General features: G+C 51.1%; 5 protein-coding genes across 5 annotated transcripts; 4 read left to right on the forward strand and 1 right to left on the reverse strand.

Annotated features, from left to right (window-relative positions):
• The first annotated feature begins 1 nt into the window (after position 1).
• Positions 2-1,871, forward strand: CDEST_06152 (Putative carbon-nitrogen hydrolase, nitrilase/Cyanide hydratase). Its single transcript, XM_062922311.1, has 4 exons — positions 2-916; positions 991-1,019; positions 1,090-1,565; positions 1,634-1,871. Exons 1-4 carry the CDS (start codon positions 442-444, stop codon positions 1,686-1,688), a joined length of 1,035 nt encoding a protein of 344 aa, XP_062778362.1. The 5' UTR covers positions 2-441; the 3' UTR covers positions 1,689-1,871.
• Positions 1,872-3,537: 1,666 nt separating this feature from the next.
• On the forward strand, positions 3,538-5,557 carry CDEST_06153 (Putative major facilitator superfamily, MFS transporter superfamily). Its single transcript, XM_062922312.1, has 5 exons — positions 3,538-3,619; positions 3,686-4,010; positions 4,089-4,255; positions 4,312-5,093; positions 5,159-5,557. The coding sequence occupies exons 2-5, from the start codon at positions 3,808-3,810 to the stop codon at positions 5,336-5,338; spliced, it is 1,332 nt and encodes a 443-aa protein (XP_062778363.1). The 5' UTR covers positions 3,538-3,619; positions 3,686-3,807; the 3' UTR covers positions 5,339-5,557.
• Positions 5,558-8,087: 2,530 nt separating this feature from the next.
• CDEST_06154 (Putative cytochrome P450) lies at positions 8,088-9,934 on the forward strand (the record flags this gene model as incomplete). Its single annotated transcript, XM_062922313.1, has 5 exons — positions 8,088-8,414; positions 8,474-8,576; positions 8,638-8,712; positions 8,779-9,381; positions 9,462-9,934. The coding sequence occupies 5 exons, from the start codon at positions 8,088-8,090 to the stop codon at positions 9,932-9,934; spliced, it is 1,581 nt and encodes a 526-aa protein (XP_062778364.1).
• Positions 9,935-10,498: 564 nt separating this feature from the next.
• On the forward strand, positions 10,499-12,450 carry CDEST_06155 (Putative cytochrome P450; the record flags this gene model as incomplete). The annotated part of the gene is made up of 6 exons (XM_062922314.1): positions 10,499-10,582; positions 10,648-11,063; positions 11,153-11,528; positions 11,610-11,927; positions 12,023-12,198; positions 12,276-12,450. 6 exons carry the CDS (start codon positions 10,499-10,501, stop codon positions 12,448-12,450), a joined length of 1,545 nt encoding a protein of 514 aa, XP_062778365.1.
• Positions 12,451-12,803: 353 nt separating this feature from the next.
• On the reverse strand, positions 12,804-14,585 carry CDEST_06156 (Putative cytochrome P450; the record flags this gene model as incomplete). Its single annotated transcript, XM_062922315.1, has 5 exons — positions 12,804-13,231; positions 13,290-13,880; positions 13,939-14,007; positions 14,060-14,159; positions 14,217-14,585. The coding sequence occupies 5 exons, from the start codon at positions 14,583-14,585 to the stop codon at positions 12,804-12,806; spliced, it is 1,557 nt and encodes a 518-aa protein (XP_062778366.1).
• Positions 14,586-14,704: the final 119 nt, after the last annotated feature.

The raw sequence follows: 14,704 nt of genomic DNA on the forward strand, positions 1-14,704 counted from the left end.
TCTTACCAACCCAGACGACGGCCGGTTCGAGGTTTTGAACTCACAAATCACCTGCGGCTGGATGACATGTGTCCATGAAGGGCTACAACGGATTTCCTTCTATGAGGAAGACGGTTCGTCGGGTGTCACTATATCTCACGACATCGTGCATATCGCCGGGTGCTTATCGAACGACATGAGTTTCAGCAGAAGATAAGTCTACAGCGTCGTTGGATGATGTACAACTCACGCTCATTGGGGAGAGGGACAGGACACAGGCAGTCTGATAGCCAGGGACAAGGAGCGAGTCCGACTCGGAAGTGCTGAGCGGTAGATCATAGGAGACTACAAACGTATAAAGATAGACTGGTTGCCCCGCTGCTTCGATGATAAACAGCCTTCTCAGCTATCCATATTCAAACAACTTGTAGTACGACCTCACACAGGATTCTACCATAGAACATGGCGGCTTCACCACCGACAATCTACCTAGCGGTCAGCCAGAAGCACACGCTCTCCACTACCCCGGAAACACTCGAAGCTCTGTCTGAGCAGTGCCAGAAAGCATCCAAGCAGGACCCGTCTCCCGATCTGATTCTCTTCCCCGAGGCCTACATCGGTGGCTACCCGCGAGGAGCTACTTTCGGTGCCGCGGTGGGAGGCCGTACCCCCGAAGGCAGAGAACAGTTTCTGAACTACTTCAAGGATGCTGCAGACCTAGGGGACACTCCCGAAGGCGCGGGGGAGAAGTGGGTGAAGAGAGAACTCGAGGGCCAAGAGGAGGGCGGTGCGGGTCGAGTCCGGAGAGGCGATGGCACCCGAGAGTACCTTGAACGGGTGGCTAGAGAGACCGGGATATTTATTGTCACGGGAATCGTGGAGCGAGCAGGAGGCACTCTCTACTGTGCCGTTGTCTACGTCTGTCCCAAGCTGGGAGGTGAGTATGACACATTCGCCCTGTTACGCGGCGGCTATGAAGGGGGGGACGAGCAAAAGTTGACTAGATATCAGTGATTGGCAAACGGAGAAAGGTGATGCCAGTGAGTTTTTCCCCCCCTCGCAGCGATGTTTTCCATGTCAAATCTACTAAGCTGAAGCTTCATCCCGCAGACAGGAAGTGAGCGCCTGATCTGGGGCCAAGGTCAGCCGTCCTCACTCCGCGCCGTGACAACCAGCCTCAGGGGCGTCCCGATCACGCTCGCAGCCGCCATCTGCTGGGAGAACTACATGCCGCTTCTGCGACACTCGCTCTACAGCCAGAACGTCAGCCTTTACCTGGCCCCGACGGCGGACACGCGCGACACCTGGCCGGCCCTCATGCGAACGGTCGCCTGCGAGGGGAGGTGCTTCGTCCTGAGCGCGAACCAGTGCCTCAAGAAGCAGAGCCAGCCCGCCTGGGTCTACGGGGAGAAGTCCGAGAGCGAGGAGTTCGTGTCCACCGGCGGGTCCTGCATCGTGTCTCCGCTGGGACAACTCCTTCAGGGGCCGTTGTGGGAGGATGAGGACGGCATGCTGACGGTCGGTGTCAACTTCGACGACTGCGTCAGAGGCAGGTTGGATCTGGATGTCGCTGGGAGCTATTCGAGGTATGCTGAGGCTCTCTGTGGGCTTTCACGGTGTGTGTGTTTTACGGCTCGCTGACATGGCCAAACAGGAATGACGCCTTCAAGCTGACTGTCACTGGGCTTGATATTAGCCCTCCACTGTGAGCCATACTGGCTACTTATCGCACTGGCTTGGGAAAATGCTAGGAAAGTTTAGACCGAGGCACACTTTAGCAGTGGGATGAAAGTCCAAAGAGGTCATGATTTGTGCGGGGATGTCTAGGCGTTGGCTGTTCTTGTCGTTTATGCTGTTGTCCATATTTAGACCCAATGCGATTGAGGACTGACACGATCTCATCCATCAACGTCATCTGTAGCCCACATTAGTGACTCAGGATGCAAAGTGACGTAAGCACCTTGTTTCCCAGCTATGTACGCAAAATTCAACAGACATTTCGTTACGACGATGATGATGCTGACGTGAGGATAGGACGTTGGTGAAGTTCACAGACAAAATCACCGAGACTGGCGTTAGGGAAGCTCGAGTAATGATTTCTGAGGACGGGATCCGATATATAACAAACAAAGCTAAATGAACAAAATGCTTCGGAAGTGTTTTTCAGTCAAAGTCAAAAACCATGTCGACTGACGGCATTTCCATGAACGTAAGGCGCCCACCTAATGACCCTTTCTTTAGGGCAAGGCTGAGGGTGACCAGGCTTGGAACATTCTGCCGTTAATCATGGAGACCCGGCGGCGACCGTGGTGGTTGCTATGCATGTTTCTGGATTATGTTGTTGTGGATGAGTACTGGTCCGTCATGTTCCCAAAGTTGATATGTTCCATGAAGCTTGTCTTCGGTGCCTATGCGGTCTTGGGTGTCTATGGAGGTTCTTTTCGGGGGTTCAGAGCCATGCGAACTACCTTTGCCTCAACCAGGTCCCATCCAGCTCATCGAGGGAATTGAGCACAAGCGGCGAGGTTCACTCAGCTCACTTATCTCGCTCAAATGGTTAGAGACGGGTACGAGTCGAAGAAACTATTGAACGTAGACTTTGCGGCGTGGCCAAAAAGGCGCTGGCCTCTTGCAACTCTCCAGGTGTTCCTTCACGGCAAGGCCCATCGTGACACATTGCTCTCCTCATTCGTGCTCATCTTGTACATACGAAGGAGAATTCTGGCCTGTGCCGCATACGGGTTTATGGCTAAAACTGCAGCATGTTCTTGGCTGGCGCCCACGCTCAAGCATCAAGTCTAAACACGGACTGACTCTGCTGTAGTTTGGAGTGGAGTGGCGCGTTGCGACCTTCCCAACCAAGACTGGCGGAACCCCAAGAGCTTGACCGCCTCCAATGCTCCTTGAAGTTTGAACCCCGGCCGAAAACGACATTCGGCCCCGGCTCAGTACCCGCCGAGTTTGGGTGGAAAAGGGCGGGTGACATTGCCAATGAGTCAGCTCGTTGGTTGGGGACCGGGCCTGTAAGGTCAATGGCGAGCTTAACCACTAGCATCATGTACATAGTAAGCCACAGGTGGAGCGGAGCTTAGCACCTGTGGAGCATGTACTTGTAGCCTAGAACGCTGCAAACATGGTGTTCCGCCCTTCGAGTACAGCCAACCTCGTCCGCCCTTTGAGTACAACCAACTCCCAGCGCTCCTCCGTCCGCTCTGCTTAGCTGACGACACTCCTCCACCTTTTCCAACACAACCAACAACACTCCGCCCGCCCTTTGAACATCCAACGCCCCGCCCTGCAAACACAGCCAACGACGCTTGGCCCTTAGAACAACCGACAGCGCTCCGCCCTTGGAAAACAAACAACTGAACAGATGTTAGCAAGCTGCCTTTTGCGGGATGATGAATTTTGTAGCCTGTTTGGTTGATGAGAAATGAAGACTAGTCACCTAGTTAGCATGGCAATTGAAAACTTGAGATTGCAAACCTGTCGGGTGTTTAATAGGAAGCCTTATTCTGCTCCTCGCCATTGACCAGTCTCTTGTTCATCTCCATCGCCACTTCATATCAGCATCCTCATATCAGCATCCAAGCAATTCTTGCAAGTCTTCTCAACATCAATTGTGCAACTTTTTTACCAGGTATGTTGGCCTGCTAGAGTTCCTTGTCTACAAACATGCAAGGACAAAGACTGACTTGGTCGACAGGCTCCATCTAGCTACCAAACTACACACTAGAAAAAGCCATTTTTGTTGCATCAAGTGCATTGGCATAACAGTAGACTCAGATCAACCACCTCCCACAAGCTCATCGACCAAGATCCCTCAACATGGGTCTTTTTTCTGGCCGGGTTGAAGCACGTGCGGAATCGGTGGACGATTCTCAAAGTGAGAGCGTTCACGATGGAAGCCAAAGCATCCTGGGGGAATCCAAGAGTGAAGCGGGCTGGAAGGACCCCGGTCCTCCCCCGGATGGCGGTGTCCTCGCGTGGACTCAGGTCCTGGTAGGGCATCTGATCATCATGAATACATGGTAAGCCCCCCCTCACATCGTGATTTGATTTCACTTCTTGCGGATAACGGCCACGGAATGATGCTAAGATTGGTCCAGGGGAAACATCAACTCGTTTGGCATCTACGAGACGTACTATGTCGAGTTCCTCAACCGCTCTCACGCGGACATCGCATGGATCGGAAGCGTGCAGGTCTTCTTGGTCTTCTTCATTGGCACATTCTCGGGCCGTCTGACGGATGCGGGATACTTCCGTCCGGTGTTTGGTAAGCAACAGGCCTCTACATGATCCCAAAATAGACGGAGAGCTCATGCACTGTAGTTTTCGGCACCGTCTTGACCCTCCTCGGCCTGTTCATGGCCTCTCTGTCCACGCAATACTGGCAGCTATTTCTGTCCCAAGGAATATGCGTCGGTCTTGGGGCTGGGTGTCTGTTCTGCCCGGCGCTAGCGATCGTGTCCACATACTTCTCCAAGAGGAAGATGTTGGCTATCGGAATCTGTGCATGCGGCAGCGCCACCGGAGGCTTGGTCTACCCGGCCATGTTCCAGCAGCTCATCCCGACTCTTGGCTACGGGTGGACCATGAGGGCCTTGGCCTTTGCTACGATGGTCTGCCTGGTAGTCTCGAATCTCCTGGCGAGACCGAGACTGCCACCCTACAGCACGGGACCCATCGTGGAACTCGCCGCCTTCAAAGAGCTTTCGTACACCTTGTTTGCGATTGGGATCTTCCTGGTCTTCTGGGGCGTCTATTTTGCCTTCTACTACCTCAGTTCGTTCGGCGTCGACATCATCGGCATTCCCCAAAACGAGTCGTTCAACCTGTTCCTGGTCCTCAACGGCGTCGGCATCATAGGCCGCACACTCCCCGCATACTTGGCCGACCGCTACACGGGACCCATGAACATCCTCCTAATGGTCACAGTCGCCTCCATCATCTGTGCCTGGGCGATGATTGGCGTCACGTCCCGAGAAGGGCTCTACGCGTGGACAGTGGTCTACGGCATTGTTGGAAACGGTCTCCAAGCGATGTTCCCGGCCACACTGAGCAGCTTGACAACGGACTTGAAGAAAGCTGGAGTTAGGATGGGGATGATCTTCGTGAGTGCACTCAACCACGCTCCCCATGTCGTTGCGTGGGACTCAAGACTGACTTTTTGGCATAGACGATCGTGAGTTTCTCTGTGTTGACGGGGCCACCGATTGCTGGTCTCTTGATCACAAGAGACAACGGCCGCTACGTGTATGCGCAAGTCTTCGCGGCGGCGTCCATGGTTGTTGGGTTCTTGTTCCTCTGCGGTTCTAGACTCGCGGTAACAGGCAAGGTTTTGCTCTACAAGATCTAGCGGCTTGTCACAGCTTCTTATGTCACTGGTGACGGTTTGGAGGCAGGTTTTCGCGATTAACACGGTCATGTGCCGGCGCTGTTTCCACAATCATCATGTTCGGAAAAGATTATGAACTGGAGTTAGAGGTTTGCATCCATTACAGAGATTAGACGGTTGCATTTGGCATTTCTCCTTTCTTCGAATTAGCAAAAAGTAGTCAATAAGAGGTTCCCACTCGGATTCAGAACTGTCATTGTTACTCGTGTCTTCACAAACCTTGAAGTGGAGAGCATGCCCCGACCTTTCGGGGCTCGTAGTAAGAATTAGATCTTCTGTCAAGCACATGTCACTTAAAAGATATGACAGACGTTGAAGTGCTATTGGAGAAGGTTTCATTCGGTCAAATTGAGCGCATCAAAATCAGAAATAAGAATTAGATGAATTGGCGAATCGGCAAGCCGCAACGACTCTCCGTCCGAACGCTCTCAAGACAGTATCTGGTTCATACATCGCACATGCGGTAGACATTCTTACTGCTGCTGGTAGATCTGAGACTCTATCATCATTGTGGACGCACTTAAAATCGATCCAGAAGGCTCTCTTCCCGATACATCGAGGGACATGCATTCCCTATGCCCTTGATGTCTCCTGGATCAGTTTTTGCAGTTTTTCTGCTGATTTTCATTGCCCATTCGTCAGCATGACTGTAGTTTGAAACATCCCATTCGTTGAGGATTCTAAAGTACTTCCGTGTAAACACAAAGACGAACTCGAAATCGACGTTTTCACCGTTTCCTGCCAAATATTCTTACACTTTGACGGGGTCACATCAAGGATATGTGTTCAAGCCAATCTGCAGCTGCCCAACAATCTGGATACCTCAGCGTCAACCACATATGACAGAACTTTCTGAAAATGACAGCCATAGCTTGTACTCAAGAACCACGATATAATTCATTGGCGGCATCAGGTCGACTTAGAACTCTTAGCGGTTGTAAACAGTAGCCTGTCGAAACCACCAGACCGGTCCTCAACCAGAAGCCAGCTCCTGTTAGGTCTGAACAGCGTCACTGTATCCCCATCTATGACTGGGTCTTCGCAGTGCCTAGCATGAGCCTTGTCGTCTGCTAGCGATGCATTAACATGGTCCCTCTCCAGCCTATGATAGACCGTCACAACTCTAGGCCTGTAGTCTCGACCTGGGCGTTCACTTCTTCTTCCTCGTCTACCTCCCGGGCTTAGAGTGAAGGGCAGGGGCCTTAATTCTTCTCAGATAGATGCTGTGAATGCTATCATCGACAAATGGCCACATGTTGTTGCCTATATTTATTTATTTATCAGTCTTGGAACGTTGTGGGACAAGCCTTCTATTTCTGAGAATGTTCCATGGCATCAGCAAGCTAATTACTGTACAGCAACGGCGTAGAAACTAGATAATGAAGCATCTTGGGCTTAAACCAAGCCTCACAAGGACGAGTGCTTCTTCATGCGCAAATGCTCTATTGTCCTCATTCTCACCGACGACATTGCCATTTCCTTCAATCCAAACCATCAGGACAGTGCAAGAGCTAACAAACATATCCTGCATGTCTAATGTTGGCTGAGTGATGGGTGACTTGGCACGAGCCCAGTAGGGTACCACCGGCTGCCCAGACCTCGACGGATTGGGATATCGCAGTGGAGGACTCCTGCAGGACTACCTTAACGGACCCCTAAGATACGCCCCTACGACAGCGATGGCCCCTAGAGCTCCGCCTAGGGGATTTTTAAGCGGTAAAAATAGGCCTCCAGCTGCCTATCCTTAGGGCAACAGAGGCCAGAGACGATTTTAGTCACCCATTGGCCCCTATCTTTCAGTTGACCTCTTCACTCTGAATAGCGATCCTGACATGACTCGGGCTTGTTCTAAAGCATCAGGATCACCGGGCTCTAAAAGCAAGAAAACCTGATTTTTCCTTGGCAAGTATATCGAGATCGTAATCACCAACAACAAAATCGAGCAAACCCAGACCTGGTGTGCAGCACCTATGGCAATGGGCCAAGCAGCCAAATACCAAGGTTCAGCATCAAGGTAGACTACCAATGGCAAAAAAACGGGACCCGAAAATTATGCCGTAGCCATTGGCAGACCAGATATTGCTCATACCGTATCGTCATCTGTTTGTTTGCGGCTTGGCACTAAACCACAACACCTACCGCATCACACCCCGAGTCAGCCATCCGGCCCATTGTTTTCCTCAAATCCATGTAACTTATCGGAGCAGAAATCACACGGATGATCAAATATGGGGAATGGTCAATTTCACACGAGCTTCCTGGAGTTTCTGAACTTCGTTGTGTAGGTGATTACTTATCTCCCCGCGGGTATACTTTCCCCATATGGGGTGGAGTCGTTGTCGATATTGGCTTCGTAGATCGGCAGTTGGGGGTTCCTGACAGGACTTAAAGTTTCGGATGAATACGGTATAGACAAATTAACCATCCCATGAGTGGGACTTGGTGGGGTATGCCGGGAATCAGGATGACAAAACTGGAAACCGAAACGGAATAAAGAAGTATGTAAGTTTGTTGGACATCTTGGCTCAGCCTTATCCGGGGCACCAACCGTTGATTAGTTATCAATGGTACTTGTGTAGTCGTCGAAGAAGTGATTCGACTGGACGCTCTAAGAAAACAATTTCTCATACACCTGCTTTTGATGGCACTTCCGGATCAGGGTGTAGCGATACACTCAGCAGAACCGGTGCCGAAGTTGCTAGGTATCATCATGCCGCCATACGGATACGTCGTTGTGACCATCCTGTTCGTGGTCAGTTGGAAAGCATTCGCACCTCGAAACAGGGACACTTCAAAGGCTTCACTTAGAAGCCTTCCGATACTTGACCAGGGAAAATGGTGGGACCTATTCAACCTCAAACCCATATTCAACTTTTACCTTGATGGCAGACGAGCCCTCAACCAAGCCATTGATCAAAGTGATGGCAAGCCATTTCGAATCCTTGGCCCGGGGAGAGAACTCATCGTACTGCCCCCGGACTATGCCGAAGAGATCAGAAATGACAAGAGGCTGGACTTCTCGAAAGTGGTGGCACAGGTATCATCCTATTGATCCATTCGCTGTTTGATACATGCTGATTCCGGTTGGATCTGTAGTTTATATCGCACGACTTGCCTGGTTTTGCGGGGTTTGCTAGCGGTTTGAAAGACTTACCGGTAGTCCTGGACATGTGCAAATACAAATTGACAAGAGATCTTGGTACGAGAAGTGGACTTCGCGTTGACAGCTGCAAAGACACCATCTGACGCTGACGTCTTAGCAAGCGTGATTGAGCCTCTGCCGCACGAGTGCAATCTGGCGTTGGAGGAAATTCTCGAGATTCCTCATGGTCAAGGTGAGGGCCTCCAAGCTGCTCAGTGACGACAAGTCAAGCATTCACTGATATCACGGTGTTGTGCAGATTGGCAACGAGTTGCGATCAAGAAGCGGCTCAACCTAGTAGTCGCTCGGCTTTCCGCACGCGTGTTTCTTGGCGAGGAGCTATGTCGCAACACGGCGTGGCTAAACATAGCCGTCAGCCATATCATGACGGGCTTCATGGCGGCTTTGTCTCTGAGAATGTTCCCTGCCTTCGCGCGCCCCTTTGTGCATTGGTTTCTGCCTCACTGCCGCAAGCTTCGCTCCCAGGTGCAGCAGGCCCGAGACCTGATACGTCCTGTCATTCTAAGGCGGCAGCAAGACAAGGCGACCGCCATCGAGAGGGGCGAGTCTCCTGTCGAGTTCAATGACGGAATCGAATGGTCTGACTTGTACGCAAACGACCGATCGTTCGACCGCGTTGACCTGCAATTGGGCTTGTCTATTGCTGCCGTACACAACACCACGGACTTACTGTCTCAAGTTGTGTATGACCTTGCGAGCGACCCCGATATGGTCGATCGTCTTAGAAAAGAAGCTTCCGAAGTTATCGGAGCGATGGGCTGGTCTAAGACTTCTCTCTATAATCTCAAGCTACTCGACAGCGTGATCAAAGAAAGCATGAGGATCAAGCCTATCCTGACGGGTAAGAATTGTTTCACCACTTCCATTCACTCTTGTCAGTCTTGCTTTAGGAGAAAAAGGAACTAACGCGCCACTTTGTAGTCGCCATGCCCCGTCAAGTTACCTCGCAGATGACCCTGGCAGATGGTCTCGTGCTTCCTGAAGGCACTGTTATCGGTGTCTCGGCGCAGAGACATTGGGATGCAAACGTATATACCGAGCCGCACAGATTCATCGGGGACAGATTTCTCAAGATGAGGCAACTGCCGGGTAAAGAAAACGTCGCCCAGCTGGTAACCACTGGTCCGAACCACCTGGGCTTTGGGCATGGGAATCATGGCTGCCCCGGCAGGTTTCTCGCCGCGGCGGAGCTGAAGATAATCTTAGCGCAGCTGGTGCTTGGCTATGAGTGGAGAGTAATACGAGGGCTGGAACCGAAGATCAAGGTGATTGGCGTCAACCTTGACTCGGACCCTGCAGCTGTGATTGAGATACGCCGGCGGCAGATTCAAAGCCAGCTGGGGATCGGGGCTGACTCGTCAAGAGACTTTTACCAGACTCTGTCGGCGGAATGAGGTGGAAACGTCAGCGTGCGACGTGAAATCACTTCGGCCGTGCCGAGGAGAACTTCGATGACCCAATGCTCTGTATTTCTTGCACAGCATTAAACATTTCAACTCCGAGTCAACTCGGAGTTTGCCCGACTCGTGGGGCGTTCTATAATCTGGGAATACAATCCATGGCGTTATTCCAACTCAGAGTCCAACTTGAACTTTGCTCCACTTGAGGGGTATTCCACAACCAACCTTGCAATACAACCTAACACGTTACCATGCATGCCCTGTGTACTTGCGAATATTTCCCCGCGGACGCCATAATAGGGAGTTGAGCCCCCTGATCAACCTAAATGAAAAGATGAGCAAGCATGGACATGACAGGGGAAGCCATGAATCGATAACCATGCTAGTAACTATGCCAATTGCCAAGCCTGGATGCCGTCATAGTCGCAATTTGCCTAATAGAGTTCAACCCTCTTGGACCCCATCTAAATTCTGTATCTGTACTGCTTCGACCGGTTCGAGCTAAGACAGGGTGTTTCGGCGTCGATTTCAGGCAGTATTGAAGTCAGCAGCACCAAAATGGGTGTATCACTGTGCGGTTATTCATCTTGGGTCTTCGATGGGCTCAGTAAGGGTAATATTGCAACTACAATCCTCTTTGCTGTAAGTTGCTCTCTCTCAGACCTCCAGACGAGTGAATGAATGTGCTTTCTTAACGGTTCAACTAGCTCGGGGCCTACGTCATTTGGAAGCTATCATACAATGTGCTTTTCCACCCTCTGCGTAGATACCCCGGCCCGACGTTCTGGGCAGCATCTCGCATACCCTACGCGTTGGCTTGCGCTACAGGTCAGGCGCACCGAAGAGTCCTGCATCTCCACGAAAGATACGGAGACATAGTTCGAGTCGCCTCGGACGAGCTTTCGATTTGCTCGCCAGAAGCTTGGAAGGAAGTTTTCGGGCGCCGCAAAACAGCAGTCGGCGAAATCGCCAAGGATGATGTGCACTATGCCGAGGCCAAAGACAGTATTCTTGGGGCTCCCAAAGATAAACACGCTCAACTCCGGCGCATTCTCGCGCGTGGCTTTTCAAACAGAGCCATTCTTGATCAAGAACGACTGATAGAATCTCACGTCGACCAACTGTAAGCCCTGAACCATCTGGTTATCTTCCGAAAGACCTATGCAATACCCATGTCTCACAATATCCAAGTCGCTGAAACCTCTGTATCAGATTCATCATTTTGACCGAGCATGAAGCGACAAAGGGCTGGGGGGTCCCCATCGACATCAACAAGCTATTCGACTTCGTAGCCCTCGACATCATCACGGACCTGGGCCTCGGTGCCTCGTTTCATTGCTTACAAACAGGCCAGTACCACCCTTGGGCACAATTCTTCCTAGATGCTCTGCCGGGAATTGCATTTGCCACGGCCATGAAGCATTTTAAAATCGTTTTTAGACTTCTCATGGCCTTGGCTCCCAAGTCTCTTGTCCGAAAACATGAGGACATGGTGATGTTGACCAACTCAATGGTCGAAAAGCGGCTGTCAGAGGCTGACCGCCCGGACCTCATCCAAGCCATGTGCCAACCGGTCTCCGGTAACGAGGTAAGCACAACGTTGGATCTTCACAGTTGGCTGGATGTCGGTTGCTTTTGTAGAAAAGCATTGTTAACCAAACTTCAATAGAGACCTCTCAGCGTACACGAAATCAAGGCCAACTCACAGATCCTGACTATGGCAGGCTATGACACAACAGCAACCGCCTTGGCAGGCACAACGTATCTCATAGCCACGCATGATTCTGTGCAAGCCAAACTTTGTCAAGAGTTGCGGAGCACTTTTGGTGAAGAGCGGGATATCAATATTTCAGCCACCAAAAGTCTCCCATACTTGACGGCAGTCATTGATGAGGCCTTAAGGATGTATCCGCCCGGTGCTTCAGGTATGCCACGCAAGGTCGGCGAACGAGGTGACATCATCTTGAATCAGTATATTCCCGCCAACGTAAGTTCTTGAACTTGTCTAGTTCTCGGGGCCGAGGGTGCTGTAAAGCATATCTTTTGTAACTTGAGGGCTGACTACGAAGATGTTTCTCGCAGACGATCATTTCCCTTTGGCAGTATGCCATGTATCACAATCCTCGGAATTTCTTCCAACCGGACTCTTTTATACCCGAGCGCTGGCTTGATATGAACGGTTCGACGGGCTTCTCGCATGATTGCAAGGAGGTGTTTCAACCCTTCTCTTTTGGGCCTCGTGACTGCATCGGCCGCAAGTGAGCGCCCCTTATCTTCCGATACTCTTCAAGCATTGGCAATGTGTTTTATGAATAACTGCTGACATGGAATGCAGTCTTGCAAACGCAGAACTCCGCGTCATATTGGCTAAGTTGGTTTGGAACTTTGACTTCGAGCTTGCCCACAAGGCCGACGAGAAGAATTGGTTGGCCCAGCAGAAGAATTATCTTTTGTGGGAACGAGGTCCTCTCCAACTAAGACTCAAACGACGGGCAGGAAACATGTTGTGAGGAATTCAGCGAGTCTTCCTGATTCTAATGGTAGAACCACCTGTCACTTGCGGCAAAAAATCGAAAGATTTGGAGCTGCAATCTTCATTAAATTGTCTAAAAATATACCAACGGTCTTCAGTCTCCACCAGTGGAAATCAAAAGTAGTGGAGAAAAAGGGGGAGATCTTACAATGAATGATATTTATCGAGCTAAGTGGATTAAAATCACACGGCCAGAAAGCAATCCGTCTGATCAGAAAGTGAAAGACATCCGTTTACATTTAATTGATTATCCCTTAACTTCGAAACGTCAAACACATCGTGTATGGTGATCTAAAATAACCGGCCCAAGACAATACCGTCAATGCCCAGTCAAATCTCGTCGAGATTCAACGTCTCCGCTCTCCTGCGTATTTGCAATTTCGTCCATGGGTACGCTGCGTTCAATACTCCCAGGTTGATAATATGCGGTCCTTCCCCCAGTATCTTCCATTCGTATTTGAGGAGCAGGTGGCACAAGATGATCTTGATCTCATTGGCGGCAAAAAACCGGCCGGGACAAGCGTGCGAACCGTGGCCAAAGCCGAGATGATGCGGACTGGTGCTGACCAAATAGGACTGCTGCCGTTTATCCGGGTCCTCACGCATTCGGAAGAAGCGATAGCCGTCGAATTTGTCGCCATTCTCGTAAAAAGAATTGTCCCACATGTGAGTAGGGCCAACGCCGAGAAGCGTGCCTTTGGGGATAATCATGCCGTTGGACAGCTGAAAGTCTTCGAGAGCAATGCGGTTCAGAAAACCTGAAACTCGAAATCAGCATTCATGTATCAATCAGGGAAAAGAGTGCAGAAGACGAACTGTTTGCGACGGGGTTCATTCTCTGGGTCTCCTTGAGCACACTGTCCATCAGTGTGAGCCCGGCCAATCCTGCATTGCTCAGTCCATGGGTACTAAGGACGCTCATGACCTCCTGACGCAGTGGCTCCATGAGTTCATCATGCTCAACAAGGGCCAGCATTGTCTTCTCGAGCAGGTCTGCCGTGGTGTGAATGGCAACCATAGCTAAGCTGATGTGTGCTGTGGCCATATCGATATCCCTATCGAGCGAGGTCAATGCTTGGTCAAAAGCATACTCTACGTCCTCGCCGTTCTCTTGTGCGCGCTCAACCTCGGCCTGGCGCTGCTCCAGAATCGGTTCAATCACCCGGCGGCAATTCACAAGGTTGGATCTCAGCAACCAACAAGGAGGGAGTATCCACTGGACGAGGGACTTGCTCCATGTAGGGAAGAACCTCAGGGTGATACTGGCAAGCAGGAAGTGCTTCGTGTACTTGGCCATGGCCTTAAGCCAAGCCTCACTGCGACAGAAGGTCTTTCCTCCGAAGACTCTCGATGAGGTTCGGGCAACGAGGCGAATGATGGGTTCACCTAGTTGGAACTCCTTCCAATCTATGCGTACAGAATCAGCCACGACCAAGCAGTGAATTCCACCGTGCCCAGATCTTACCAGAAGAGTCGGAGAAAATGAGCGACAGGCTGTCGGAAACCTCTTCGGAAATGGATGGTATCATCTTCCCTAGATGAGCACCGTTTAGCATCCGTCAGTATCCCACTGACGAAGCACATACCCATGTTCTTGGTCGTCAAATGCTCCTTCACTAGTTTGAGCATTTGATCGTCGAGCACGTCGCCAATCGGCTCGAATCCTTTTAGAGAACCATTCTGAACCTTGTGCAATGTCAGCTTCCATCGCACTTCGACTTGAACCTAGGCGGCGCGACTCACCTCCTGGATTGCAGCCAAGCTGCTCATTATGGGGTTGACGCGGATCTCGTTGATCATATGGGCAGGCAAGACAAGAACTTTGCCCAGTTCCATGTTGAGCCAATACGGCGTGTCGCGGTACCTCTCAGCGAACGATCTGAGGAGGTCCCTGGGCGATCGTATGAAGGCGACGACACGAAATATGGAGGAGAATTCGAAAACACGCGTAGGATTGGCGATGGGAAAGCCACCCCTGCCGCAAGAACTCTCTCCCATGGCCGCATAGACGACGAGCAGCGCTGAAGCTGTGAGAAGGCATACCAATAGTTCATAATGGCCAGAGACAAGGGCTTGAAGGGGAAATGTCCCCAGAACATCGGGGAACAACATGTTGACGACGGTTCCAATGGTGACGAGAAGAACCTCTATCCAGATGGGAGTCAGAGACCGAGAACTTTTGCTGACGGCTTGGACGCATACAAAAGCTGGACTCTGTACGTCTGGGCCAA

This window comes from Colletotrichum destructivum, chromosome 4 (assembly GCF_034447905.1).
Source record: "Colletotrichum destructivum chromosome 4, complete sequence".
Classification (NCBI taxonomy): Eukaryota; Fungi; Ascomycota; class Sordariomycetes; order Glomerellales; family Glomerellaceae; genus Colletotrichum; species Colletotrichum destructivum.